The following is a 27,441-nucleotide window of genomic DNA, read 5'->3' on the forward strand; positions in this document are numbered from 1 at the left end:
TCTCTCTCTCTCTCTCTCGATTTACCGTACGCGTTTCTGTGGAGAGACGAGTTTTTACGCAGCGCCTAAGACCGTCTCGAGGAGGGATACTGAGCGACTAACAGGGGCGAACAACGACATCCACTGGTAGCTTATCAATAAAACGAGCGCACGAGATACGCTTTGGAAGGATCAAACGATTTCCATGTTTATATAACACCGAAAGTTATACGGTAAAATCAGATTAATATCTCTCTATCAATAATAATAATAATAATAATAATAATAATAATAATAATAGTTATGATAATAATAATACCAAATAATACCAAAATAACAGCCTACGTTCTTATTGTTACGAACCCCAGGAACAACCCTCAGCCCCGTACAGCCACGCCCACGCGCACACACCCCCGGTCTGACTCACCGGAATTCTAGCGCACACCTGATTCCCATTCCCTGCATTCCCACCCCCTTTATAAGCTTCCCTTCCCCGTGTACACGTCGTGAAGTATTGCTCTACCCATGTGGTGCACCAAGCGGTTCCTTATCCTTTGTGTTTTCCAGGTTTTTGACACCTCCCGGACGCTGACCCGTGTTTCGACCCCGGACCAACCCGGCCACGCTGAGCTGTCTGATTCCACGAATTAGTTTGTTTGCAAAAATAAAACCTCTAGCAATTTAATCCTCTTCTGTGTGTGTGCAAACATTATAGTTATGGCCTACGTTGACCAACAATAACAACAACAATACTATTACTACTAATAATAATAATAATGGTCATAATTATTATTATGATTATTATTATAGCAATAGGAAACGAAGAATTCTCTGGTGGATTATTGTTTTGATAGTTAATGCTAGTATTCGTATGGAGGTTTTTTTGCCTTTTATGTATTTTCTGGCACTGCTCTCTGCTTTATTTTATTTTATGTTATGAAATGAATATACAGTGTAATCCCCGTATTTTAATGTGGGATTGTCGCCCATAATTATGGAAAATAAAAATGTAATTAAACTGAATGAATTCCGGCAGTTTTGGACGGTGAGGTATTTGTTTACTAAACACAAATTTGTTAAACGGGTTTGGGTACGGCGCTAGTTAGTTCTAAACATAACCTTAGCCAAATAAATACAACCATATTCCAATAAATATAACCTTAGCTAAATAAATACAATCTTATCCCAATAAATATAACCTTATCCCAATAAATATAGCCTTAGCCCAATAAATATAACCTTAGCCAAATAGATATAACCTTAGCCCAGTGAATACAAGCTTAACCCAATATTCTACAGTTTTTGTCCTTTTTTTAGATTTGTATTTTTTCCGTGAGGTATTTCTCAAACGGATTAGTTCTAATTTATTTCATTTCGTATTAAATATTTTGTCTGTTACCATGTCTACTTTTCGTGTCGTATGCCGATGTTTGATCGGAGGTAGCAAGATATAAAACATTACTGATATTTAATATTACAATACCACTACATAACGTAAAAATCCGTAATATTTTATAATGTGATACTGCCAGCAGCCTAAAGTACAATAACTTTACATCTGACTGTCAAAATGTGACTCCGACTGCTTTTGAGCATTCGAGATTCACCAACTAGACTTGAACGTCTTGTGTCCGAGGTGCCAGAAGACACGTTCCACTTTACACTCTCCATCAGAACACTTTATTAATGAAATAAAAAATTAACTCTGAACCTCGTTATATACAAGATTCTTTCATTTATATTTTATATGCTAGATAATTAATTAAATAATAATAATAATAATAATAATAATAATAATAATAATAATAATAATAATAATAAAAGCAGGTAATAATTTGCTACAAATATAGAGGACCAAAACGAAAACTTTTCGCTGGCTAAAATCTAAAAATATAAACGACTCTCACATTTACAGATTTATAAACTATAAGAATGTAGTTTGTTATCAGTTCCACTGAGATGATTATGAACATATAACCTGGCTGTTGCAGTCCTATTCCTTTTTGCGTTCTGGTCTCAAAGCGTGACGGTGCTGTGACGGTTTAGATCGTTTATCTCTATCCAAAATAACAGAGAAACGATGTCACTTTACGCGTTACCAAAGGCACTAGAAGCGTAATTGGTTCGATGAGCGACTTACATGATGAATAACTGCATGGTGTCCTGAAACAGGTGCCTTTGGAGATGGGGACAGCGTTGCCTAACATTCCGATCGGACTGCAGTGTTCTTTACAGTTCGCCGGGATTTTGTCCCAGGATGTCAAACGCATTGTTATGCATCCACGTGTAAGCACGCTGAGGTCGTGACAGCGTTCCCTCGCGGTACTGTATGCTAAAGCGCGTGCAAACCTCCGACTAGAATAAGCTACTGGTCCGAAACACCTTCAACACAGCTGTTAAGCAGTCCATAATACATAGCTGTTTTGCTGTGAAATATCTGAACATATTTATGTTTCTTTTAATAATTCTATCGTAGATAATCCACGTAAAATCCATAGTCTATTTAATATTTGGATATAGCTAATATAGCTAATATGAAATATATTTAAAGAGATTAATAAATAACACACATACATAATATCTGAGAGTGAAAAAATATATAGGCCTATATTTCTTATAAAAGGCTTTTGCTAACATATTTAGGGCCACTAGATGGCATATTAAGTCTTTGGCATAGTATCCAGAATGTGGTAGAAACGTTCAACTCGGATCTAGAATCCAAATCCAAGTCCTTGATTTTTAAATCCCTGGTATGTAATCCAGCGGTTACAGTTTTATTTTGTTTTGTTTTGTTTTTTAAATGATTGCTAAAGGGGGTGGGGAGAAGGAAGAGGTCGCGGCAGACAGGGAGATTCACGCAAGATTCGCGCAATATTGGATGACCGGGAGAGACTGGACGGCGCAGTCAGCCCAGACTCAGCAGATACACGTCTGCAGCTGTAGCTCAGACATTTTGACAGAAATGCAGGTGGAAAACATATTTTCTCTGCAGTCCGCAGTAAAATCAGTGCCATGTAGCGCGCTGTGCTGCACCCATTCACTGGCGCATGTGCTGTCCAGGGACGTTTTACCTGCATTTTCAGTGGCATACAGTCATGCCTCGAGCCTCTGACTGGCTTCCTGTGAAATACATTCCCCACAATCCCACTGTTCATTTCCAAGTCTCGTTTGCCTCGTTTTGTGTTACTGAGCTATTCTTGTTTTCAGTTTTGTCTCTCTGCTCGCCCCATCTCCGGTTTGTCTTTGTTCGACTTCTGTTGTGTTGGCGACCTTCGCCCATTTTTTGACCCCGAGCTTTGACAGTTTTGCCTATAAAAATGATTGGATTTCACCTACAAGCGTCTGTCTCCCGAGCCTGACACCTGGCTAGGAGTTAGGCTTGAGAACCTCAAGGAGAAACACACCCTCCAGTCTCAACGGAATAAGAGAGCGAGACATCATCAGCAGGGTTTAGGCCGATACTTTGATATGCCTTGGAGCCATTCAAGCACCCTCGGTGACTACACAGTTTTCAGTAATGCCCATTAAAACTCTATCAACACTGGAACAGATCTTTAAAAAACTTCACATACAGATGAAACAACTACGCATGGGCATTTGAAATAAATTCTGAGAGGGTATATGTAAATATGTGGAAGTAACATACACTTCAGTACTGTGCACTGCACACAGATTAAGGCTACCCGGAATGCTAAAGGCCAGTATTACAATGTGCGCTACAATTACGCAGAACGGGCTCCTCCATCACCATGCCAACGTAGGTCCTTAAAACACACTCACATTTTTAGACACACTACACACCATCATCACTGCAGCAGAGCACATGGATGCAGGGTAGATTTTCCTCTGATCTGTTTTACGGGTGTCCAGTTTTCCGTAATGCCTCTGTCCCCTTGCACCCTTCCATAGCTCCGTTGAGGAGTTATTTTTGTTTACAGTCTCCAGCCCTGTCAGGACAAGCCCTCATCCTGGCCATGGAGGAGGGCTGACACCAGACTGATGCTTTTGCTTCCACAGCTGTTTTTAATGGGTTTAAAGATTACATTCTAGTTCTCATTTGATTGTTAATGCAAATTGCAACCTTTGGAAGTGCATGGATGTGTTAAGCCGTGTTCCAGTGTGGGCAGTAATAACATTTTCATGAGTGCGGCTGTACTGGTCTCATGAGTTGTGTTTGGTTACAGTAATACATTCATTTCCTTTCCTCTATCAATATATTTTTAAAAAATCAAATACAGACTGTATCATTCAATCTGATTCAAATCTAACAGAATTCAAACAGAATCGGATCTATGAATCGTGTGTGCCAGACATTGACACATGTGGTTTGTTATAAATCTTTGCAAAGTGCTGAATACAATGTTTAAACTGCCAAAGATTTGAGGTGTTCTGTGAGTGTGAGTGTATAATCTGTCTGTAGCGTTTTGATGAACTGAGCCAAAATCAGGCTTAAGCAATCATAAAAACACTGGAATGTAGCCTACAGCCCAACAGGTCCTCACACCTGACTGGTAGTGAAGGGATGAAGGAAAAATCAGTGCCAGTGCAAGGCTGGTTTGGACCTGTTCAAATACAGAACTCACCACTAATGTCTTTTCCTCTTCCCTCTGCACAGGGTTTTGGACTTTAATGATTCACCCTGAATCATCGTATCGCTGTATGAGTGTGTGTGTGTGTGAGAGAGAGAGAGAGAGAGAGAGAGAGAGAGAGAGAGAGAGAGAGAGCGAGAGAGAGAGAGAGAGAGAGAGAGACAGAGAGAGAGAGAGAGAGAGAGAGAGAGAGAGAGAGAGAGAGACAGAGAGAGAGAGAGGGAGAGAGAGAGCTTACGGTAAGTAAGGCATGCAAATTGGGGCCAGTATGAGGAAGTGAAGGCATGATATGTTTAACACAGGAACAAGAGAGTAATAAAACACACACACATAAAACACACACACCACATACATAAATCATACACAACACACACATAAAACACACACACCACATACATAAAACACACACAACACACACATAAAACACACACAACACACACATAAAACACACACACCACATACATAAAACACACACACAAACATAAAACACACACACCACATACATAAAACACACACACCACTCACATAAAACACACACATGCACACACAGAGCACAGATACACAGCACAAACACAGACAAACAACACACACAGCACAGTTCCACAGCACACACAAACACCCACCTACAACACAGACACTCCAAACACACACACACCACAGATTAATAGCACACATTCACACATACACACACGCACAGAAATTTGGGAAGGCACAGGGTGTAAATACAGGGTGTAAATCTGGGAAACAGAAGACTATCAGGTGTGACAGACACGAGGCCTGTGTCTCCCTCCTCCAGCTCACTCTCTGTGGTGGCCTTATCATTGTTTTTTACCAACGCTTACACACAGTTTGAAACTAGGGCTCATTTTGTCAAAACGTAAGACACAAAACCCCTAGCCCCCCGCCACACACACACACAACATGCAAAATGTCACTAATTTCTTGGAAAAGTAAACGCTTCATCTACAGCTATTCTTGGTCAAAATGGTATTTTTACATCATAACTGTATGTACAAATATCAGATGCATTATTCTTTCTATATGTCAACTACACATCGATGTGATAAATGTAAAACACTATTAGCTTGTCTTTTCTGTGTCTTCAGTCTGCTGTCCAGAGCAGTAAAACTCTGTCATAGTACTCACACATACAAGTATTTTCACAAATATACAAGCTGTGTATACACATTCAATACACATTCACTATAAAATAAATCTCAATTACAAGGGGGTCTTTTTGGCTTGAACAATATCAAACAACACATCCCATCTATATTGTAATTGGAGATAAGGAAACTAGACATTTTCCTGAACTACTACTACTAATAGGAGGGGTGTCCTGTCTCCTGATTGGCTCTGCCACATAGCATCTCTCTGGTCAGACCACAGGGGCAGTACTGTCTGGGGTTACGCGTCCACCCCTAGCGTCCTCCTCCATCACCTGGAGAAGGGCTATGTGCGGGTGGGCTCAGAGATCGCAGACCTTCCGAAGACATGCCAAGGAGAATTCCTCCATACTGAGGACTGAGGAATAGAGAGTGTGATGGGTGTCAAACTTCCACAAATCACTGGTGGTCCGGTCTTGTACCAGAACAGCCTGGAGGAGAGTGGCTCTGGTCCTTCCCCCTGGCGATGGAGAATGAGTGTGTTGTGCAGTGTGTGAAGGGAGGTGATGATGTGGGCAGTGTTATAGGGACCAAGAGTCACATGGTGATGAATCATGCCATTCTGGATGACAGCTGCACATGTTGTGATGTTGCCGCCGCGTTGCCCAGCAACACTGGTGTCACTATGGTGTGCTGCGCTCTTCTTCCTCCTGCTCCTTGTTTCGGTGAGGTCACATACAGTCACCTCCATCGCTGCAAAGGAAGTCGTGGTCCAATGTTTCAGAATTTAGGCAAGACAAACCATTTCCATATGCCAGCAGGAACAGCAGGAGTTCTAGCAGTTCTGCAAAAACATCACATTTTGAGAGGAAATGTTGCTGAAAGTTACCGTCACTCAGTTACAGTGGGACCATAGCGCACCCAGTTCAGCAGATAGGTCTCAGTTCCAAATGTCTGGACAATACTCTCTGCCCAGCCTCTCTGAAACCCAGACCATGGCTGACCATGTGGTCAACCAAACTTGCCTGGATCTCAAACCTGATGGTTGCTCTTCCTCAAATTTATCCTCTTCCTCTTCCTCTCTCTCCAATATTGGTTTCATTGCTGTCCAGACCAACATATCTACCCTGTGGCGTCTTCATAGTGCTCAGGCTCTGTCAGTCATAAGTGGCCTCAGCCATATGGACTGGGTTTGGGACATTGGTAAATGGCTGTGGCATTTGCCTGGTACTGTTTTCCGAAATAAATACTTTCAGAAAGGGTTTCAGTTTTGAATGACATGTCTAATGTCGAGAACTGTGCTTAGTGTTTTTCGAAACGACTTGTGAAATGAGTGTAACTCAGAGAATGTGCTTATGGTTTGGTAGACCAGGCCAATAGTTCTCTACATGAGTTAGTGGTTTCATTAATTTCTGTGTACATTTCTGACCTTTTTACATGGGTGAGTCTTTTTTTATGCAACATGCTTTTAAAATTGAACCACAAATCCACAGGTGTCAACAAGAATTAGGCTGTGAATATGGTCATTCGGTCATTACTGGCTTTATCAGCGCACAAAGAAAAGAACAGCGAGGTCCAGTAGTCCGAGCTGCCCAGAGCTTGCAGGGTCTGGAGTTATCACCTGCAAGGGCTTCAGCACACCAGCGCCCCATGGTGGAGATGGGTCTGTGTGCTCAGTATTTATGCTGGCAGTCAAATGTCTCTAGGCCCCCTCTGCCACACACTCAGGCGCACACCCACACACACACACACTCACACACACACAGAAAGAGAGTGTTACGCCTTACTTAACTTGTGAATCCTTACATTGAAAATATTTGCATGTAAACATTTAATTCTGATGTATACCAGCATAAGCACTAAGATAAACACACACCAGTATGCTTTACAGAGCAAAACTCGCATCTGTTGTCTAGAACAGGATGGCAAAACCCACTTCAATTCATAAAAATAACACAAACATCAAAGAAGAACTTCCACTTGTGTGTGGGTGTAGAAGCCCCTCCCCCTTGACACAGCACCTCCTCCACTGCGTCCTGTCATGCACGTTCCCTAACCCACTTCCTGTTAGATGTAATGCTGAGTGTGTGTGCGCGTCTGTGCTTGTGTGCGCTCTCGTTCGTGTGTGTGTATTTTACTTTTAAGCACAAGCCATCTGAAGTTTGCTTCTACACCGGCCAGCCGAGGCTGCCGGCGCCTCCTGACGTACCCGAATGGCTGGCGTGAGGGGCGGGAGAAACGTGCGCTCCATCTCGCTGCGGAGGGCTGCGGGAAGGATAGCCTGAGAGCCGCAGGTAAGAGCCCAGCTCCGTGCTCACGTCTGGGAGCTTTCAGAGGGGGGGTCGCCGTGAGATCCTGGCTGTGCCTGGACGGCTTTCTGCTCTTGATGTAGATGCTACAGGCGGGCAGTTGTTCAGAGGAAGGGTCAGGAGGTCGGGGATCGGGAGGTTGGGAGGGAGGTCAGACCCTGACATTTTGGCTCTCGCACAAATCCTGGCACTAGGAGGCGCCGAGGGGTTCTACTGCGCTGTGCAGCGGCCAGGGTGGAGACCCGGAGGCAACACCGTCAGGATCCAAGGGGTTTGTGGGGAGCTGGTGGTGGAGGGGGTGGAGGTTGTCGTAGGTTACATTTGGATACAAACCAGTTCCTCCCAGGTCCCTTAGATTCTTTGAAAAGATTTCCTCCAGTCCCTGTGAAGGAAGCTCAGAATACATTATGGTTCAGATCTAGACTTAGTCTGGGCTCCGTCTGGTTCTGAGTCTAGACTAGCCATTGTGCAAGGAGCTCAAAATCTATTTTGGTACTTAATCTAGGAGTCTGAGTGTACCAAGGATGTAGGCTTAGTCTGAGTGTGGGCTCCGTCTGGTTGAACTGAGCTGGCTCTAGATGTGGTGGAGTCTTCCTCAGGGACACCACCTGGGCTGCGTGCTGGCAGCTCCCTCCATGGGTCTCTCTTCTCCACCCTTATCAGGAAACATTTGACCTCGGTTCTCATTAAATACATCTGAGGTGCCTTTTCATTCTTCATCTTTTTAGTTTACCTGTTCTTGGGGTACAACATGGGTGAGTTTACTTGCTCTAACAGGTGAACAGGGGTGAGTTTACCTGCTCTAACAGGTGAACAGGGGTGAGTTTACCTGCTCTAACAGAGGTGAACAGGGGTGAGTTTACCTGCTCTAACAGGTGAACAGAGGTGTGTTTGCCTGCTTTAACAGAGGTGAACAGGGGTGAGTTTACCTGCTCTAAAAGGGGAAACAGGGGTGAGTGTAACTGCCTTTACAGGGGTAAATAGGTGCTTTAACACACTGATGCCTGAAAACTGGTGCATGACATTCCTGGTACAAAGGTGGAATAATGCAGAACTCATTCTGCGTCTGGACACAGGAGGCAGTAGTTATTGGCTGTGCTGTTAGGTGGGGAGGGATGACCTTATCAACACATTCAAATGTCATATTCTGGCCTATGGAGGTGTGGAGAAAGAATATGGAAGTATTTCACTTGCAAATGCCCCCAATGGCTCCTAAGATCAATAAACTCCAGCCCAGGCCTGTGGGTTTTCACTCGTGTGTGTGTGTGTGTGTGTGTGTGTGATGTTCACCTGTTTAGTGGGTGCTGGAGGTTAGGGATATATAGCTGACGTATTTTGGCCTGCCCTCCCCCACCCCGTTGCCCCAGGCAACACTTCTGCTTTTTTACCACATGACTCATTTAAAATTCCACTTACACTGATGGATGAAGTGTAGAAAACCCAGCTAAGGAAGTCTGTGTGTACGTGCGTTCGTGTGTGTGTGTACTGATGATAAATAACAGGGAATAGTTTTATTTTTTTACTTACTTTTTTATTGTCAGTCATTGAAAGTTTCAGTTTGCTCTAACTTTGCTCTGAGTGCATTTGTAAATTGACATTCAAACACACACCCAACCTCGCAATCAAACGTATGAATACGGGGCATTCTCACACACACACACACTGTGCTCTACACATCTTCCTGTTTGTGTGGTTGCTCTTATCACCCACCATCACGTTCAGCAACATCAGTGCAGTTACACACTCAGACACAGGCACCTTACACACCTCACCTCACAATTACATTCAACACATGTAACATTCCCCACCTCACACTAATGCCTAACACACCTAACACACTCAACCTCATCGCCATACTGTGATGGAGGTGTCAATTAGGAGGGTTAAATGGGAGCTCTTTGGCCTGCTGCTCAAAGCTCCTGTCAGCCCTGAGTTTGAGTCCAGGTTAGGGTGGCTGCCTTCAGACCCAACCCCACAGCCGTATTCCTACACCCCACCTCCCAATCATACCCAACACACCCAACCCCACAGTCATACTCCTAACACACCCCACCTCATAATCCTACCCAACCCCACAGCCATACTCCTAACACAAGATAGAGTTTATATGTATTTTGTACTTCTAGTCATCAGCACTGATCCCTGTATTTCGACAGTATTCTAGATCATTGGTATCTTGGACTCTAACCTACTGTACTGTACTAAGATGTATTCTATGAGTAAATGACAAAGCAATTTTTTAAGTTGCTCTGGATAAGAGCATATGCTAAGAAAATGTAAATGTAAAAATGTGCTCAACACACCCCACTTCACACTAATACTTCAACTTTAAGTCTTTTGTTTTTTAAATGAGATCAGGAATTACTATAAATGCTAAAAGGAAAACTCTAATTTTATTCAGAGGGTCTGTGTTCACACGGCATACGTTAGTACTGTTTAGTGTGTGTGTTCACACTACATGTGACTGGCTGTAACATGAGCTGTAGGGGACACCTGGGGTGACCTTACTGACACTCCCTCCTTGTAGGTTTCAGTCTCCACTTTACTGCATAACAGCAGCAGGACAGCAGAACAGAACAGGGAGGTGGTTATGTGTAGGATTTGTTAATACAGTTCAGACTGCAGATCAGAGTCCAAACAAAACTCTCACTTTTCTCCTGCATCACAGACTGATGCCATGTTTAGTACACGCAGCAGCCAATCCCCACACTGCATGGTGGAAAGCATTGGCCAATCCCCATGCTGTGTGGTTTGCGTTATGCCTGTTTTAATTCCAAGGATTCCACTCTTCTGCTGATTTCCTTTCCTGGGCTGAGCAGCGTGTGTTCCCAGGCAGTGACCAACCCACTCTGATGTATTTCCAATATGCAAAGCTTAAATCACTAAATTTGTAACTCTTTTTTGAGCTGAGAACAATGCACTAAGAATAATAAGTCTTTTTTTCTGGCAATACGTCTTTGCCAAAAAATCCAGATTGAATTTCATTTAAAATCTCAAATAACACAGGCAGTCAAGATGCAGTTTAGCCATGCGTTAGTGTGGCCTCTGCAGTAGACGTTTAGATGTGCTTGACCTCCATAATTAACCGAATATCCTCGCTGGCATGACTTCATAATACAAAATGATGAGAGCGTGAGGTTCTTATCAATACAGGCCAACAGGAAGGAACCTTGACCCCAGGTTCCTCATTTCCTGTCAAACGGGAGAAGTTGGCAGCTGAAGCCAGCTGTGCTGGTAAAGATCGCTAGGTGAGCCTCCGTGCCTGCAGAGACCATCGTGTCAACCAGAACCCATTCACAAGAAAGGGGAAGCCCTAACACTCCAGTCCTACCGCTATTGTTTGACTGCTGTTATTTCCGAAAACAATCAGCTTGGCTAATGCTCATTGTTACGGGGTAAATGAGCTTGGTGCGGGGGTGAGCATCAGAGCTGGTTAGGGGGAGCGGGGGGGGGGGGGGGGGCAGAGCAGAAGTCATACGCGGGATATTGGCCTCTATCAATCAGAGCCTCACACAATAAGGCTCAAAGAGTGGTGAGTGTGGGAGTGCATCGCTGAGAACGATCACACCAACAATGGGGCGACACCTGCTTCCTCGGAAGAGTCGGGGAAGCCGCTTCCTGTTTGGGCCCGGTGGAAATGCAATCGGCCCGGCGAGAGGGGCGGGGGGAGGGCAGAGAGAAGGCAAGCAGGAGGACATTCAGGAGGACATGGCAGGTCACAAACAGCAGCGGCAGAAGCGTGCCGGAGGGGAACCCGTTGAGCTGTGGGTGAAGGCTTCCTCCTGGAGACTTCATTAGAATCCATCCAGTCCGGCACACCACCAGTGTCGGAGTTGACAGGACTGCAGTTAAAGCACTTTATAACAGCCCAAGGTGTCCGTAGTCTGAACACCATAAGATCTACCACCAGGACCGCAATGCAGTGCGACCTGAGTCTGGCACAGACCAGTCCGACCGAGTCAGAGCGCTGCGCAGTTTCAGCTCCGACACGATCAATCCAACTCGACTAATGGAATGAGAAGGAAGAAACAATTATGAGTGAACTCAAGAAACCACTCGACTGTGGTGTGGCCCTTCAAGATTTGAGTTTGGATGCCTGATGCATTACCTGAAAAAAACCCTCTCCCAATATAATGTACACACTTCAGAATAGTTTTTGCTTGGACGAGAGACAGGAAGAATAAAAACACTCAAAATGTGACAGTGCTGACATACAGGAAACATAAAGGCTTACCAACATGAAGCCCAGCAACATGTTGACATGCTACAGGCCGTGGTACAGAGAAGGCGCCGCTGGATCACGAGTGCTGCCCAGATGAAATCCTCCTCTGTCATAAGAGGATGTGAGCACAGCCTTTGACATGTCAACAAGGGTCACTTCCACTTTTTCAGAAGTTGCAAAACGGGGGAAGAGAAGGAGGCACCTGACAGAGTGCGAGGAGTTCGCTTTCGCTGGACTGTGCCAATTTCAACATCGTTTCATAGAGAGGTGTTGGCAGAGCGCAGGGCAACCTGCACAGCTCAATTAAGGGAACTGAAATCCCTATAAGCGTCCCTTTATCAGCTCAGCCTGAACTTAGTAAAACGTGTTCGTATTTATTTGGAAAGCAAACAGCTGGCAAACAGCTGGGGTGTGAAAGCAAAAGAGTGCATCTCTCTCTCTCCCGCTCTGTGTTGACGCTCTGGAGACGTATGCAGATCACGGTGTCGGTGTTCGGTTTCTGCTAGCCCGAGCCTCGCTGGCCGGCTCAAGCCAGATGTTTTCCCTCCGCCCGCGTGCGCTGTGAAGCGTGAGTGAGCTCAGTGTGTGCAAACCAAACAGCAGACGCGTCTCCATATCGCACAATCAGCTTCTTTTGTTACCGGCCATCCCAATTTCAGTGACATATTAGTTCCTTCCAGGAGAGTTGGCAGGTTAATAATGCGTCGACATGGGGGTGGAGGGGGGGTTCATCCTCAGATGAACCCGCTGTTGCTGCAGCCGTTGTCACTGGTTTGACTTCCGGGACGCGGTGAGGTCGGTTAGCTTAGTTACAGTCCCCGCATGTACGCTGCTGGTTGCCTCGGAGAGCAGGTTTCGGGTCGCAGGTAAACCCAGGATTCTTTGAGTGGGTTAAAAAAAAAGCTGATTGCACTGTGGTCTCTGAATACACACACACACACACACATATGGGTGCGACCTCAAAAACAAGTTTGGTTTGTTACCGATATCTTCATTTTGGCTCCCACTACTGGACCGGAATTATTTTATATGCCTGCAAAAGTGTCCTGACAGATCTGAAAAAGTCCCTCAGCGCTGAAAATAGGTGTTAGAGTGTGTTCAGCTTGTTATGATGCAACCTGCGTGTGGATTATCACAGATAAAAATGCACGAAGATGAATAACTGACAGCAGCCACCCACAGAGGGGACTCCCGTGTAAACTGTGAGCAGCGATGATGGTTTGGGTTTAAGGGTTCATATCAGTCAGGCATGAATCATACCTACATCTACATTTGGCTCATAGTTGCAGGGCTGGGCAGTGTAGCACAGGAATAGAGATACCGAGATATATATATATATATATATATATATATATATATATATATATATATATATATATATATATATATATATATATACATACATACATACATACATACATATATATATATATATATATATATATATATCTCGGTATCTCTATTCCTGTGTGTATATATACACACATACATACATACATACATATATATACATACATACATACATACATACATACATACTTTTATATATATATATATATATATATATATATATATATATATATATACATACATACATACATACATACATACATACATACATTTTATATATATACACATACATTATATATATATATATATATATATATATATATATATATATATATATATATATATATATATATATATATATATATATATATATATATACATACATATATTGTTTTCCACTAAAAAGTTAAAAAGAAAAAGATTTCAATTCAATTTCAATTTCTCAGGAGATCGAATACCTAGAGATGTAGTGCAGTGATCCTCCACCTGAAAAACACAGCCCTGGGGATACGCGTTTAGATTCGTTATAAAGGGCCAATAGTGGTACAAAACACTGCGTAGATGACTCGGATGTTTGGTGGAGATAACTGCTGTGCAGCCCTGCTAGTCAACACATGGCCTCTTTTCGTTTTATGCAACCTTATTGTGGCAGCTGAAGCTAACTCTTATCAACAGTATTTGTGCAAAAACTATTTCAAAACTGATTTGTTTGTTTTGGGTTTTTTTTTTAAACGCTGCAGAGGTTATGTTCTGGTCGTCCTTTCTGACAGCTTCACGGAAACTAATCACAGGTCAGCGCGTGAACACCTTGTCAGAACGCAAACTCTAGCGCGAGATTCTCCGGTCCCCGTTTCCGCCTGCAGCGGTAAATCGTCCAAGCAGGCTTCGTGGTTTCTCGTGCGTTTATCTTTACCATGGAAAAAAAGTACTGTGCAGTAGGCTCGTGACGCACACCAGACCGTCATCCCAGTAGATGTTGGCTGAGAGTAACGCCGTCAGTAAAGACGCTATGATGGAGGAGTTGGGCCTCTAGTAGCTGCGCACCTGCGTCGCTCTACAATGTCGTTTGAGAAAGGTGCGCGCCCACTCGTTTATTCGACTTTTATTCACGTCGTATCTGTACGTTTTACTCTAATCTGGCACGCTCACTTGGAAAAATGCTGCGCACGCCGGATCGCGTGGGTTTTTATCGCGAACTTGGTATTCTTGTTTGATTTGGTTACGCAGATAACGGCGCGTGTGTTTCGGCGTTGGGCGCGACGCTGCTCGTTTGTGTAGAAGTGTTGATAAAGAGGCATACGAGCGCGCGAGAGAGAGAGCGACATGGCCACGTCGGGGTTAGTTTTGCTGTGGGGAATTTCTTGCCTTATCTCACCAAAAGGCAAATTTTGTCACAGGCTGCCGACGTTATTTCCGCCTAACCCTCAACACGAGCGCGGTTCAACTTTTACGCGCTCTCATGCGAGCGATAACCGGTACGTCTGCACACTGGAAGTGACTTTTTTCCTTTTTAAAAACGTTGTTTCCGTTTTTATCTTTCAAACGGAGCTGTTTCTCAGACCTCAGCAGCCCGAGCAAGTAGGAGTTCTTGCGCAGTGCTGGGCTCGTGCGCAGCCCCTGACTCACGCCGGTCAAAACAACGTTTAGCCGTCCAGCGCGAGTCTTACATTCATGGCCATTTCGGGAAGTGCGGCATAAAATCTTTGGTGTATTGAGTCGGTTCTTTTTCACTTCACCAAGTAGTGGCAAACCTTTACCTGCCAAGAGAAAGTAAGCGATACCTTTTGTTTGTCAGTTTTACAATACAGTATTGCACAGGACTGTGCTCCACCTTTTAGCTCCTAATAACATTTTTTCCTTCTCTGTCATTCTATTAATGAGTATTTACATAAATGCTCTCATGGCTTCACCATAATCATTTGCCTAAATGCCAACCGCCATTAAGTCAGTTTATATGTTCAGAGGAACCTGCAGGTATTGACCCGTAGGATGGGAAGTTAGGTATGGCAGGTTGCTGTTAGAGGAGACGCAGCTTCATTTATAACCCAGAAGGAGAATGGGCAGCTGATTTCATGAGTCCCCAGAAATTCCCTGAACCTGTTGCCCTTCTTGGAATCATTTGCCTAAACTTCTCTATCTTTGTGAGACATGCAAAACTGCCCATGTGTTTACTTCCCTGGAAAAAGAGAGAGAGGGTCTATTTATCAAAGGAGAGCGAGAGAATATGTATGTATGTATGTATGCCCATGTAGTGGTATTGAATTGATCATATTGGTGTGTTCAGTGCAGTAGTGGTTTGCTTGTTGGCAGTGGAATATGGTAGTGATGTCATCAGCCCAGGCGTGAAGGTCATGAAGCCTCTAAACCATTGGTTTCAATTCTCTCTTTCTCCTTTGATAAATAGGTCCTCTCTCTCTTTTTCCAGGTTCTACATATAACCGTATGACTCTGTCTTCTGAATCTCCTCACACTGGTGGGGCTGGTTTTGTTAAATAAGCTTCTCAAGTCCTTTGAGGATGGTACTTTAATAAAACTGTACCATTTGGTCAGCGTATAACGTGTGTGTGTGTGTGTGTGTGTGTGTGTGTGTGTGTGTGTGTGTGTGTGTGTGTGTGCGTGCGTGCACATTTTAGGAAGAGTGAAGATGCAGCACACCACATGTACCGAGGATCGGATCCAGCATGCTTTAGACCGCTGTCTGGATGGCCTCCGGTCATCTGAAAGCCTCACGCAATCCTGGAACAGTAAGCCCTCCTCTGCCTCTCTCCCACATCCCTACCCCTGCTTTAGTGGCCCTGTCAGGCACTTGCTGGTGGGCTTGGATTAGTTGCCATGCTGACCAGCTCAGGGCTCTTCCTCTCTAAGGTGTTCTCTCAACCGGCCATTTGTTTATGGTGAGCGAGTCACGATACAGCTACGTTATGAAGAGCTTCCGAGTTGGATGTGTTTTTCTGTCACTTCAAGTTGAGGGAGTTTGTTTTCTCAGAATTGCTGTAGAGTTTGACACTTTGGTTAAGAGAGGAAACTAAGCTCTCGCTCTCTCGTGCTCTCTCTCTGTCTCTCTTTCTCTTGCTCTGCTCTACATCTGCTCCACTCCTTCAGGGGTGGGGTGTTCAGGATCCCAGTCTCACTTAGGCAGATGGGGAAATCGGTGCGATCAGACTTCGTTTTCATGGATTTCTGAACTGCTTACGGTTGAGCTGAAACAGTATCCAAATTGATTTATAGTCAAAATAATGCCAGAAGGAAAAGGAAGCTGAGGGATTTTTGCGGCTCTATGTGATGTTTCCTGTCTCTCTGTGGTGTTAGAGCCATGTGTTAGACATATACTTGCTGGAAAATATCTTCAGATTTAAAAAGGACTCACGGCAAATTTTGGCTTTGGCTAGTTTCACTGTTTTGGTTCTCATTACTGTATGTGTGGTGATGTTTTTAGGTTTGTGTATGTGTACGTGCGTGCATGGTTTTTAAACCGTGTGTGTGTGTGTGTGTGTGTGTGTGTGTGTGTGTGTGTGTGTGTAGCTGGGTGGTGCATGAATCGCTGGAGTCTGGAAGAACTCTTGAAGAGGGATCCAGAAAACTTCCTGATCCTGCTCCAACAGGTCGTCAGGCGTGCGAGAGAGGTCTGTGCTGCGTCTGGTTTAGCTGGGTGTAGCTAAACCTCTACCACTGCACTCACACTTGGGGTCTCTTCCAGTGATCAGCCCCGATCCCTGTGGGATGTAGTTTGCATTTGCGTAGGGAAAGGGTCAAACATCCATGTAACAATGAGGGCATCAAACCAAACAAACTGGTCTGAAGTTATTAAACAATAGCCGTTATTAATATTTTGTTGTTGTTTTACATCAGTGTGCTATCAGTGTTTCTACATGTGTTTTCTCTATAATGTTAACAGGTTGAAATCTGTGTACTGTGTTTGAAAACTGTCAAAAGTCCAGTGATTAATGTTTGTTTTACTCTGAGAGGATGCTTGATTCCAGAGGTTGCATTGCCCCCTAGGGGCCACTCACTGTCAATGTCAAGAAACTAAATCTTGATTAATGTCGTGCTGCGTGAGGCATCCTGAGTGAATTAAACCGTTATCACTGTGTCATGGACAGGTTACTCTGAATTATGGGTTGGCTTTTAGAGTCTGTTCCTTGGCAGTATTTGGTTGTTTGTGTGTGTGAGGATGGGGGTATAATTAGTGGCATGTGTAATTGGTGGTGTATGTATTGGTGTAATTAGTGGTGTGTGTAATTGGCAGGCACAGCAGGAGGCTGAATATGAGTTGGTGGCCCCTCTGGTCATCATGTTCGAGTCGACGCTCCTGCAGGTGAGACCCTCCCAGCGTGCCGTGTTTGACCACACACTCCCCACCGCCACCAGCTTCCCTACAGCGTCATTTATCTTCAACCATGTTTAACTTTTAAAAATGCACGTCCGCTCCCACACGCGGCTCCGTGTCATAAGGATGATGTAATGGTGTCGCCCTGCATCAGACCCCGTACTGTCCGCTGAATGGTACGCTCCTGGCCGAGGCATGTGAAGTGTTCCACGGCTTCCTGACGTGGCCAGAGCCCTACTGCAGTGTCTGCCGCCGTCTCCTAGCAACGCTACAGCAAGAGCTCCGAGCACCAGGTAAACCCCTTAAGTGCAAACACTCCACAGCTAGCTTCCTTTAGCTCACCTGGGGCAGGTAGAGACTATTTCCACCTGGGTTCAACCCCCAGGGAGCTCGTACACCATCATACTGAGAAATATATAATTCACTCTGGATAATAGCATCTGCCAAATGCCTTAAATGTAAATATATAATTAGAATCGGGAACATTTTTGGTCGAGCTCTTCCCGAAGTGATGGCCGTGAAATGTTTTGGTTTCTCTCACTGCTCCGAAGTCTCCCCCAAGTTTTGTTTTCTCCTGTGGTGCTCAGCAAGATTACTGCTAATGAGACAAACTCACTTCAGATGAGCCTAGCTCTGAGGAATCGTGACTGTGTGTGTGTGTGTGTGTGTGTGTGTGTGCGCGTGCGTGCTTATGTATTAGGAATTTCTTATCACAGGCTGGTGAGCGAGGAACAAGGACTCACTCTGACTGGCGTCAGTCAGCACTCCAGGGCAATGTGAGTGCTTTGGCAGGAAGTCCTGCAGCAGCCGTCATGGACCTGCCCTCCCTGCGGTCGCCTCTACTTCCTGTCTGTTCTTCGATTGCGCCTGTAGCTAATTGCTGGCCAATCGCACGTCGCTGATCTGAGTGTTGCTTGTTTATACGTTACTGACATCCTGCCCCAATTCAAAACAAGTTTTTTGCAGCACACAGATTCAAGTGTAATGCAACTTCCTGAGTTCAAAAGATTGCATGAACAGACTTTTAAGTTCACATGAACAACTTGGATAAGATGATCAAAATTGAGAAATCTTTGTTTTGCACTTGCTGTAGCAAATGTTTTCGGTAATTCTGACTGCATGTTTGGTCATTTCCAGGGGAATTTGCACCACAAGATTTTAAGCAAATTCTCTCTGTTTTCTTCACTGGTTTTGACAATGAAAATACCTTAATAATAACAAACATATTGTGCGTGTGTGTTCGCGTGTGAGACAGTACGGTGCTGCTGATGAACCCGGTGGATGTTCCTCCAGCGTTTCTGTCGGTCGTCGAGCGGATGGGTGGAGTAGATGTCTCTCAGAGAGACACCACCATCACCCTTATCAAACATGCCTTCCAAGCCACTCTAGGCACCAAATACCCTCTGCCCTCCATCCACCTGGCCCTGCAGGTATACTACACCCCACTACACCAACCAGTAATACATAGCCCACTTCGGCCTCTACCAAATACATGCACCCACACGATGTTCAGGACAAGACCCTGACTACATTCTGGCCAGTGTACAGTGAGGAGAGCCCATTGGTAATTGTGGGGCATGTGTGCTGCAGGCTTTCGGTGAGGAGGAGCTGAGCCAGGCCCTTTGCTTCGTAACAGAGCTGATGGAGTCCGCAGCGGCCACGGCAGAGCCGGCTACAGCACGGGCTCGTGTAGCCAAGGGCCTGGAGGAGCTGCGAGAGAAACTCAACATCCCAGCATGCAACAGCAGGAATGGAGAGGGTATGGAGGCAATGAGGTGTCTTAATCGACACACAGTATCCTCTAGAGTGACTGAACAAAGGGAGATTTCTTCATTCTCCTCCTCTGTGTGTTTGAGATTATTTGTGTGTGTGTGTGAGTAAAGTGTCCTCTCCCAAACTAATAACATTTACACCCTCGATCTTTCTCTTTATCCCTGCTATCCATTACACTTCACATGTACACACGTTACATAATCTAAGATGTTACTCCCATAATGCAACACGCTTCTTATTCTAAATGCCTGATCCTTCAGTCAGTCGGTGGGTTTGTGTCTTGGCTAATGTACATGAATCGTGGAACACAAGTGAACGAATTCCTCCAAATGGTTCTGCTATTTATTTATTTATTTATTTTTGTTACAGGTTTTGAGTAATACATGTTAAGATTAGTATTGTGTTTTTGGTTTTTTTAATCAAAGGTCTTTTTATGAGTTTTGATCAGTTTGAAGCTTAGAAAATAGAGTAAATGGAATAGTACAATACAAAAATACCCCCCCCCCCAATACACACACTCTTAACATCATCACAGATACAGATCTATAATGTATCTACAGGCAGACTAAAGGATCTGAGCTCAGAGACTAGGAGTGTTGGTAACAGTAATTCTAGTCGTCATAGGATCTTCTAACCCTGTATCCATGGAGTCCATATTTTCCACATAAATGACCAAGTGCTGGACAGGGTCACGTCATCACCTCGTAGAGTGTAATGGACGTCCAGGAGCACATCCGACCTTTGACCCAGCGCTTAAACATGGGCGGAGACGTGTCTTCCATCTAAGCTGCACGAGTCATCGTGCCAGAAAGGTTGCAAAAGCTGAATATCTAGTCCCAAAAGGAAGTGACTAGAATGTGTGGGGGAGGGTGGGGAGTTCTCTTTTGCACCCGTCACACATGGGGTCAATATTTGGTAAAACATTTTACTTTATTTGGTAAAAGTTTTACTTTAGACCAGTGTGAATGGTGGACAGTCTTAAACTGTACCACAATATGTCTGTGGCAGATTGAAGAGGAATGTATTTTTAAGGTGTGTGTGTGTGTGTGTGTGTATGTGTGTGTGTGTGTGTGACTAGGGATGTTGCAGATTCTTAGGTTGCCTATAGCCAAGTGCTACACGGTCCGCTGGGAGACTGACAGCTTTGGTAAGAACCCCTGGCTCTCTCCTCCACGTCAAAGCATCTGTTATAACCCCCGGCAGATCGGTTCATGCACTCCGCCACAGACGAGAGCCCTGCCTCTCTGTTCTGGTGACGGTTCAGAGCCCCGCCTCTGCGCTCTCCCCACAGACGTCCTGAATGAACTCCTGGAGGCGGAGCCAGAGCTGGCCTGTCTACACACCTCCGAGTGTCCGGGCGAGGACGACGAAGGTGACGCGGACGAAGAACAGGAGCTGGACGAGATGGAGGAGTTTGTGTCCAACGGCTACGTGGACCCACGAGCATCCATGTTTTCCACCGTGTCGTCCTTGTCCACGGCGTCCAAGGACTCCATGTTGTCCACCCTGTCCGTGGCGTCGTGCGAGGGCTCGCCCCTATCCACCATCTCCTCCTCCTCGCAGGCGTCCGGCACGGACAGCGACTTCTGCGAGGAGGCGGAGGACGAATCCCCGGTGCCGCCGGCCGCCAAGTCCAAGAGCAGCGCGGGCCTGTCCAGGCGCCTGTCCCGGCTCTTCCGTCCGCGTGGCGGACAGTCGCTGTCCCGCGCTAAGAGCCTGGGTACGGCCGAAGCCAAGGACTTCCTGCCCGCTGCCCGCTCCAAGCGCTCCAACTCGGTCCCGCAACAGGCGTTGGTGCGCAGCGCCAATGGGCAGCCAGGTGAGGGCGCCCTGGAGCACCTGGGCCCGGGCCCCGGCCACTACAGGAGGCGGCCAATCCTGAGCAGCGACGAGGGTGAGGTCCCGCCCGGTGCCCCCCTGCTCAGGGTGCTGGTGTTCGGGGCAGACCACATGGCCGGCAGGGTGGCCCGAGCTTATAGCAGCCTGAGGAGACAGGAAAGGGAATGTCCCCGCCTGTCCGGGGCCTTCCGCTTCAGGTTCTTCTTTGTGCCAGTCCGGAGAGACCCAGTGGGAGGCGGAGCCACAGGACACTTCTCTAGCAGCCCGCTGAAGGTGGGACAGGTGAGGAGAGCAGCTGACCTCACGTACACCACTTGCTTAAACGAGGCGTTTGCACAAGTCCCCTATATGACTCACTTACACGACTCACTTACATGACTCTCACCTGACTGGTGTTTTTAACAATTCAAAATTGTTTTAATAATTGTATTTAATAATTCAGTTCACTTGTGGCACTGTGGTTTTAGAGCATTTTACAGTTTTGCTGTCCTAGTTAAATGTCACCTGTTCCTAGTAAGATGGTGTACGCAATACACACTCAAGCACAGAGGAGATGTAGGGCAGATGTAAAGGAGATGTAGGGCAGATGTAGGATATAATATCTGTTGTAAAAAGCGCTATATAAATACATTTTGATTTGATTTTTGATGTAGAGTGGAAGTATCCTGAAGCTGCAGCCTTAGCCCAGTGTTAAAACACAGCTGGGTGTTAATTCAGAGGCCTAGCAGGTAGCGTGGTCTAACTAATGTGTGTGTGTGTATGTAGGAGGGCCTGTCGGACCAGCTGGAGGACAGTACCAATGACATCGCCCGCCTACTTGGCACTCTGGACCCCTGGTACGAGAGAAACACGCACTGTCTGCTCGACCTGCCACTGCAGATCGTCTGTCGGGTGAGATCTCCCCCCCCCCCCCCCCCCAATAGTGCACATGCTTGTGAACCTTACTCACAGCATGGATACTTTCGTATCAGCCTGTTCCTTGTGTACATACACATATATCCACATAGCGATATATACATTGTACATTGCGTATATATACATATATTGTACATACATTGTTTTATTTTTATATATATTAGAGAGGGAGAGATAGCTAGATACATATTTCCTTATGTACCCCTGTTTTTTCCCCTCAGTTTGGACAGAGCACTCTCAAACTATTTCACAGCGAATTATACCGTGTATGACTATGTACGTGACAAATAAACCGAACTTGGACTTAAATGCTTATGGTTCTCCTAAGACATTCCCATGCATAGGAGGAAGCCCATGTCTCTGAAGTAACCCCAGTGAAGACTGCTGTCCTAAACTGTTTGTGTGTGTTTGTGTGTTTGTGTGTGTGTGTGTGTGTGTGTGTGTGTAGCAGACGTCCAGGCCTGAGCTTGCGGAGGACTCGGTGGAAGAAGCCTTGCCCATCCTGGCTGACCTGCTGCTCTACTACTGCAGAAACGCAACTCGGCCTGCACTTCTACAGCTCTACCAGGCAGAGGTCAGGAACCCTACACACACCCACATATCTGTATATCGTTTATATATAAACATAGATCATCTATTTGTATACAAGTATGTTACTATATCATTACGTTAGTATGTTCGTACAGGACTGGTCCATTACTGTATCAGTACCTCAGTATGTTGATACAGGATTGTTCCATTAGTATGTCAGTACATCTAGTTTGTCAGTACATCAGTATGCCAGTATAGTGGTAATACTTTTATGTCAGTATATTAGTGCATTCTAAAACAGTTTGCATTTAGATCTGTGAATATTGAACTTTTCGCTTAAACTGAATCTGAATAAAAACTGTAGTGCGTGTAATGCCATGTTCGTGTCATACTCATGCGTGGCATGTCACTCCTGCAATACTCGCCTTTGATGCTCTAAGTAGATGGAGTGTGTTGCCTCACAGTCTTATCGTACGTGTGCGTGCTGGATTATTTATTATTGCATTATGTTGGATTATTCCTTTTACACAGCGTTAAGTAAATGTCTCTCTGTGTCCTGTAGCTGACTCTAGCTGGCGGAGAGACGAGGACTGAGTTCTTCATCCACTCCCTGGAGCTCGGTCACACGGCAGGGACCAGAGCCATCAAAGCCATGGGTAAACCCCACGGACCACTGACCGGTCACTCCGTTGACCTCCGACACAACCCCGGCTGCCCGTGCCTTTTACCGTTCTGATAGTCTCAAGCCTCGCCCCTTTCCCATAAAATATTGGGCCGCGCCTCTCGTGTGCTGCACGCACCCAGCCGACGTGGTTACCTTGTTTGTGACAATGTAGCAAACATCATAAACCAACTCAAAACAACATCTCCAGTGGGTGACGGTCACACCTTTCTGTGCACGAAGCTGGTGTAGAGAGGAAACGTGCAGAAGCGCGCACAGCAGCAAGCTCAGGGATGGTTGTGGATGAAAGTGTCCTTCTCGGTACTGTTTTCTGCAGAGCTGGGTGGACGCTGGTCTGAGCGTGTGCCGGGGCGTGGTCTGGCGGTGTGTGTTAGATGTGTGATAATGGTGTGTGTGTGATCTGTATCCCCACAGGGGCAGCAAGTAAGAGGTTTGGCATCGACGGAGAGCGGGAGGCCATGCCTCTGTCCCTTGAGCTGGTTTATAACCAGGTAAGAGGCACCCGGAGAACTCCAGAGTGAACTAATTCAGTTTGAATGTACAGCCATCTCAACCTCGATCTGAGATTCTGTATCTCTGCTGTCTCCTTCCCTCTCATGTTTGGATCCCCCTTGTCTCTATCTAATCACTGCCCCCCCCCCCCCCCCCCCCCCCGTCTCTGTCTCTGATAAGGTGGTTATTAGTGGGAGGAGTCAGAAGACCAGAGCAGAGAAGACTTGCACTTCAATAAATCTGACCAAGGCATGTAGGAATCCAGAGGAACTCAGTAAGACTTACTTTTGCTTACTTGGAACCAAAATTTGGAAGGTTAGCAGTACTTTTCAGAGCCTAGAGGCCCCTGTAGGGCACTTAGGGGGCCCTGTAGAATTCCCTGAAGGCGTTATGTCATTAGTTATGTGAGAAGAATCGCTTTGTTGCCTGGGTCTAGATGTGAGCGATAGGACCAATTATGTTCACGCAGACAAGAGTTCACAATCATTCACACAAACATTCCTCAATTGTAACCCAGCATTAAATATGACAAAGGCAATACAGACTTCACTTCAGCTCAGGATAGGACAGATCTCATGTTCTTCCATGTCTTTGGTGTGTTCAGATCCTAAAATGGAGTGTCTGCAGCTGACTGTGACAGAGGTTCTGAAGAGACAGAACTCCAAATCGAAGAAGAGCTACAACCAGGTGTGCAGGAAGGAGGCGCGTCACCTTGCACCTGCGGTTCACGACGGCAAACATCCACAACAACAGCGCTCGGCGTAAACAGCCCAGCAAGGCGAGCGGCAGCAGTCTGGGGTTGTTTGCATCTCCGCTGCTGGGGCGGCGAGAGCTAGCCACTTTGTTCTCAGTGTTTCTGGTGTCGGCTAACCACAGAACTGTACTTTCACTGCAGTGCTCACGGCTTTGATTCAACGGTGGAAAAACAGTTGATTTCGTTTAGTTATTTATCTAAACATTAAAAAGGAAAAACAAAACCGGTAAAAGGAGGTGGTTTATAAAAAATATGAACATGAAAACCTTGAGGTGCTTAACGCTGTCTTGCTGATAAACAGCAAATTGTATTTGGAAAGAAAAATATGGGATTACAATAATTTAAGCCTATGGGAGTACATAAATAAAGGGCATGGATTAATAAGTACAAAAATGACTTGAAGTGTTTGAGAAGACTAGAGATTTTGATCCAGAGGTTTTGACTCCTGCATAAGTCGGTGAGATTTTACTCTGTGCGCTGCACACGAGATGTAATGCGTCTAAAAGGAACGTTGAGCTGTAATGGAGCGATTTGTTTGATTTTGTCAAAGTCTTTGCATGTAAACCCCACTGCTGTTGCGTCAGTAGCTGCATCTGTGTGTTCACTTCCTCCGCCCATCAGCTCAGACTGCCGCCTCTTCAGCGTCACCAGCAGACCTGTGCATCATGGGTCCCATTAGGTCGGGCTAAGCAAAGGCTCTGTGGTTCTGCGGTTCTGATCCAGAGTGTGTGTGTGTGTGTGTGTGTGTGTGTCTCCCCCTTAGCAACTGAGCACCACCCGGGTGAAGGTGGACAAGGTGCAGGTGCATGGCTCTGGTAGCACCACGTTCGCCGTCTGCTTTGATCAGGACGAGAAGAAGATTCTTCAGAGTGTCACTCGGTACTGAATCATTTCTTTTCATTGTGCCTGAGAGAGACAGTCATACGAGCTACTAATATAAAATAAATGAATATGCTGCTAACTGACATGTATATAATTTAAACCAAGATCCCATTTGTGTATAGTCTTCTGCACAGTACTATGAAGCAAATATAAGTAATGTAATTTATAAAATGTGTGAATTGTAACCATATAGGTTGGTGTTTTTTCTATGTGCGTGCGTGCGTTACCAGGTGCGAGGTGTCCGTGTGCTATAAGCCAGAGACCTCTGCTGACTGGCTGAGAGCGAGGACTCTGTCTGCTCAGTTCCAGCCTCTGCAGCCAACGTTCTGCTCTCTGCTCTGCCTCCCCATCGCCACATTCAGTGGACCCCAGCCGTGACCCCTAAACCTCAGGCTCCAATAACTTGTTAAATGTTTTCAGCTCAGGTTCAGTTGAACGGCACATGGAATTCAACGCTTTTGACCACTAAGGTGCAAACAACTTCTTAAAGTCTGGACATATGTTGCACACAACACTGTACACTGTGTAGGCATTTTGTCTACTAAATTGGGTTTTTTATGTAGCTGTGTTTTAATGCTCAGGAATAAGCGAAAAACCCACATTCAATTGGGATTGCTTTTTCTTGCCCAGTGTGTCCGACCCAAGCACAGACACCGATATGTACCAGGAATGCTCAGGCTTTCTTTTTAACAGGCATTTTTTTGTAAATTAGATGCGTATGTATATTTGTATTGATAATTGGTTTGGTTTTTCCCTAATATAATTATTTGATTTAACAGTATGTCTGAACTCAAAAAATCTTAGATAAGAAATGGTATCAACTTGTTGTACTTTGGTCGATTGACCAGCAGAGGTCGTGGTTGACTAATTGAAAGCTCGCCTGCAGCCACAATTATCTAAAGCGAGGCTTTCTGAGGCCTACAGTGGAGCACTTTTAAACGTTTGCCTAGAGAGAGAGAGCACATCGTCATAAAGTTTACATTTACATGGAAGGAAAACACTGATTCTCTTGGGTGAGAATAATACTGTTTCAGTTTTAAATTTAAATACATTTTTAATCAATGGCACACATTAAAAAGTCAGTCTATGTAGATAGGGATGTATTTACTTCAAGATGATCTAACACCACTGAATATATTTCTTTTTAAAGGTCTCAGGTTCCTGAAACACTTTTGTGCAACATATCTTTGTATTATTCTTACCATTTTGCAGATGTCTGGGATGTAAATATGTTTTTGTTGTAATTTCAGCTAACGTTTATTTTTAATTGTTGTATTAATGCACTTACACCTGAAGTTTAGGTCTGCTTAAACCTCAGGTAGCTGGCACAGGTTAAGATTTGCAAGCTGTGTTAGGATAGTGGCGCCTACCGCGAGAAACCGCAGTAATTGAGGGGGTGTGCAGTAACAGCAGTGGCGTAACAACAATCTGGGGCCCTTTTGTGGCTTTGAGAGCAGCGCTTGTCATCTTGTGGCAACGACAAACTTAATTTTAAAACTGTCCGGCAGCTGAGTAGCTGTTTCTAACATGGTACTGTCCCTGGGTGCTTTAAATGTTTGTTTAAATGTGTTTGTTTTCTTAAATTATAACATTTGTATATTATTTGTTACTAAGTGAAAATATCTAATAAAGTCTTTTAATGGGTGAAGTTCTAAGCCGTCGTGGTCTTGCTGCTCTTGTAGCTCGGGCAT

The 27,441-nt window shown here is 45.1% G+C and overlaps 1 protein-coding gene across 2 annotated transcripts; it reads left to right on the forward strand.

Moving 5' to 3' along the window:
* Window positions 1–7,758: 7,758 nt before the first annotated feature.
* On the forward strand, window positions 7,759–27,398 carry pik3r5 (phosphoinositide-3-kinase, regulatory subunit 5). 2 transcript variants are annotated; one of them, XM_035530066.1, is made up of 18 exons: window positions 7,759–7,968; window positions 16,189–16,299; window positions 17,078–17,178; window positions 17,802–17,870; window positions 18,037–18,175; window positions 18,583–18,658; window positions 19,138–19,312; window positions 19,473–19,641; window positions 20,734–20,802; window positions 20,947–21,776; window positions 22,260–22,385; window positions 22,858–22,983; window positions 23,503–23,596; window positions 24,037–24,113; window positions 24,295–24,388; window positions 24,719–24,801; window positions 25,632–25,747; window positions 25,981–27,398. In XM_035530066.1, exons 2-18 carry the CDS (start codon window positions 16,200–16,202, stop codon window positions 26,126–26,128), a joined length of 2,592 nt encoding a protein of 863 aa, XP_035385959.1. In that variant the 5' UTR covers window positions 7,759–7,968; window positions 16,189–16,199; the 3' UTR covers window positions 26,129–27,398. The 2 variants fall into 2 exon arrangements, with proteins under 2 accessions (XP_035385959.1, XP_035385958.1); XM_035530065.1 differs by having other exon boundaries at window positions 7,891–7,968; window positions 22,861–22,983.
* The last annotated feature ends 43 nt before the right edge of the window (window positions 27,399–27,441 follow it).

The sequence above is a fragment of the Electrophorus electricus genome, chromosome 1 (genome assembly GCF_013358815.1).
Source record: "Electrophorus electricus isolate fEleEle1 chromosome 1, fEleEle1.pri, whole genome shotgun sequence".
In the NCBI taxonomy this organism is placed as follows: Eukaryota; Metazoa; Chordata; class Actinopteri; order Gymnotiformes; family Gymnotidae; genus Electrophorus; species Electrophorus electricus.

Excerpts from the sequence above, each read along its gene's own strand:
- pik3r5 (XM_035530066.1), top strand. The coding sequence starts at position 16,200 with ATGCAGCACACCACATGTACCGAGGATCGGATCCAGCATGCTTTAGAC. Across the intron at positions 18,659-19,137 it reads AGTCAGCACTCCAGGGCAAT|TACGGTGCTGCTGATGAACC; the intron begins GTGAGTGCTTTG and ends CGTGTGAGACAG. Across the intron at positions 24,389-24,718 it reads TAGGAATCCAGAGGAACTCA|ATCCTAAAATGGAGTGTCTG; the intron begins GTAAGACTTACT and ends TGGTGTGTTCAG.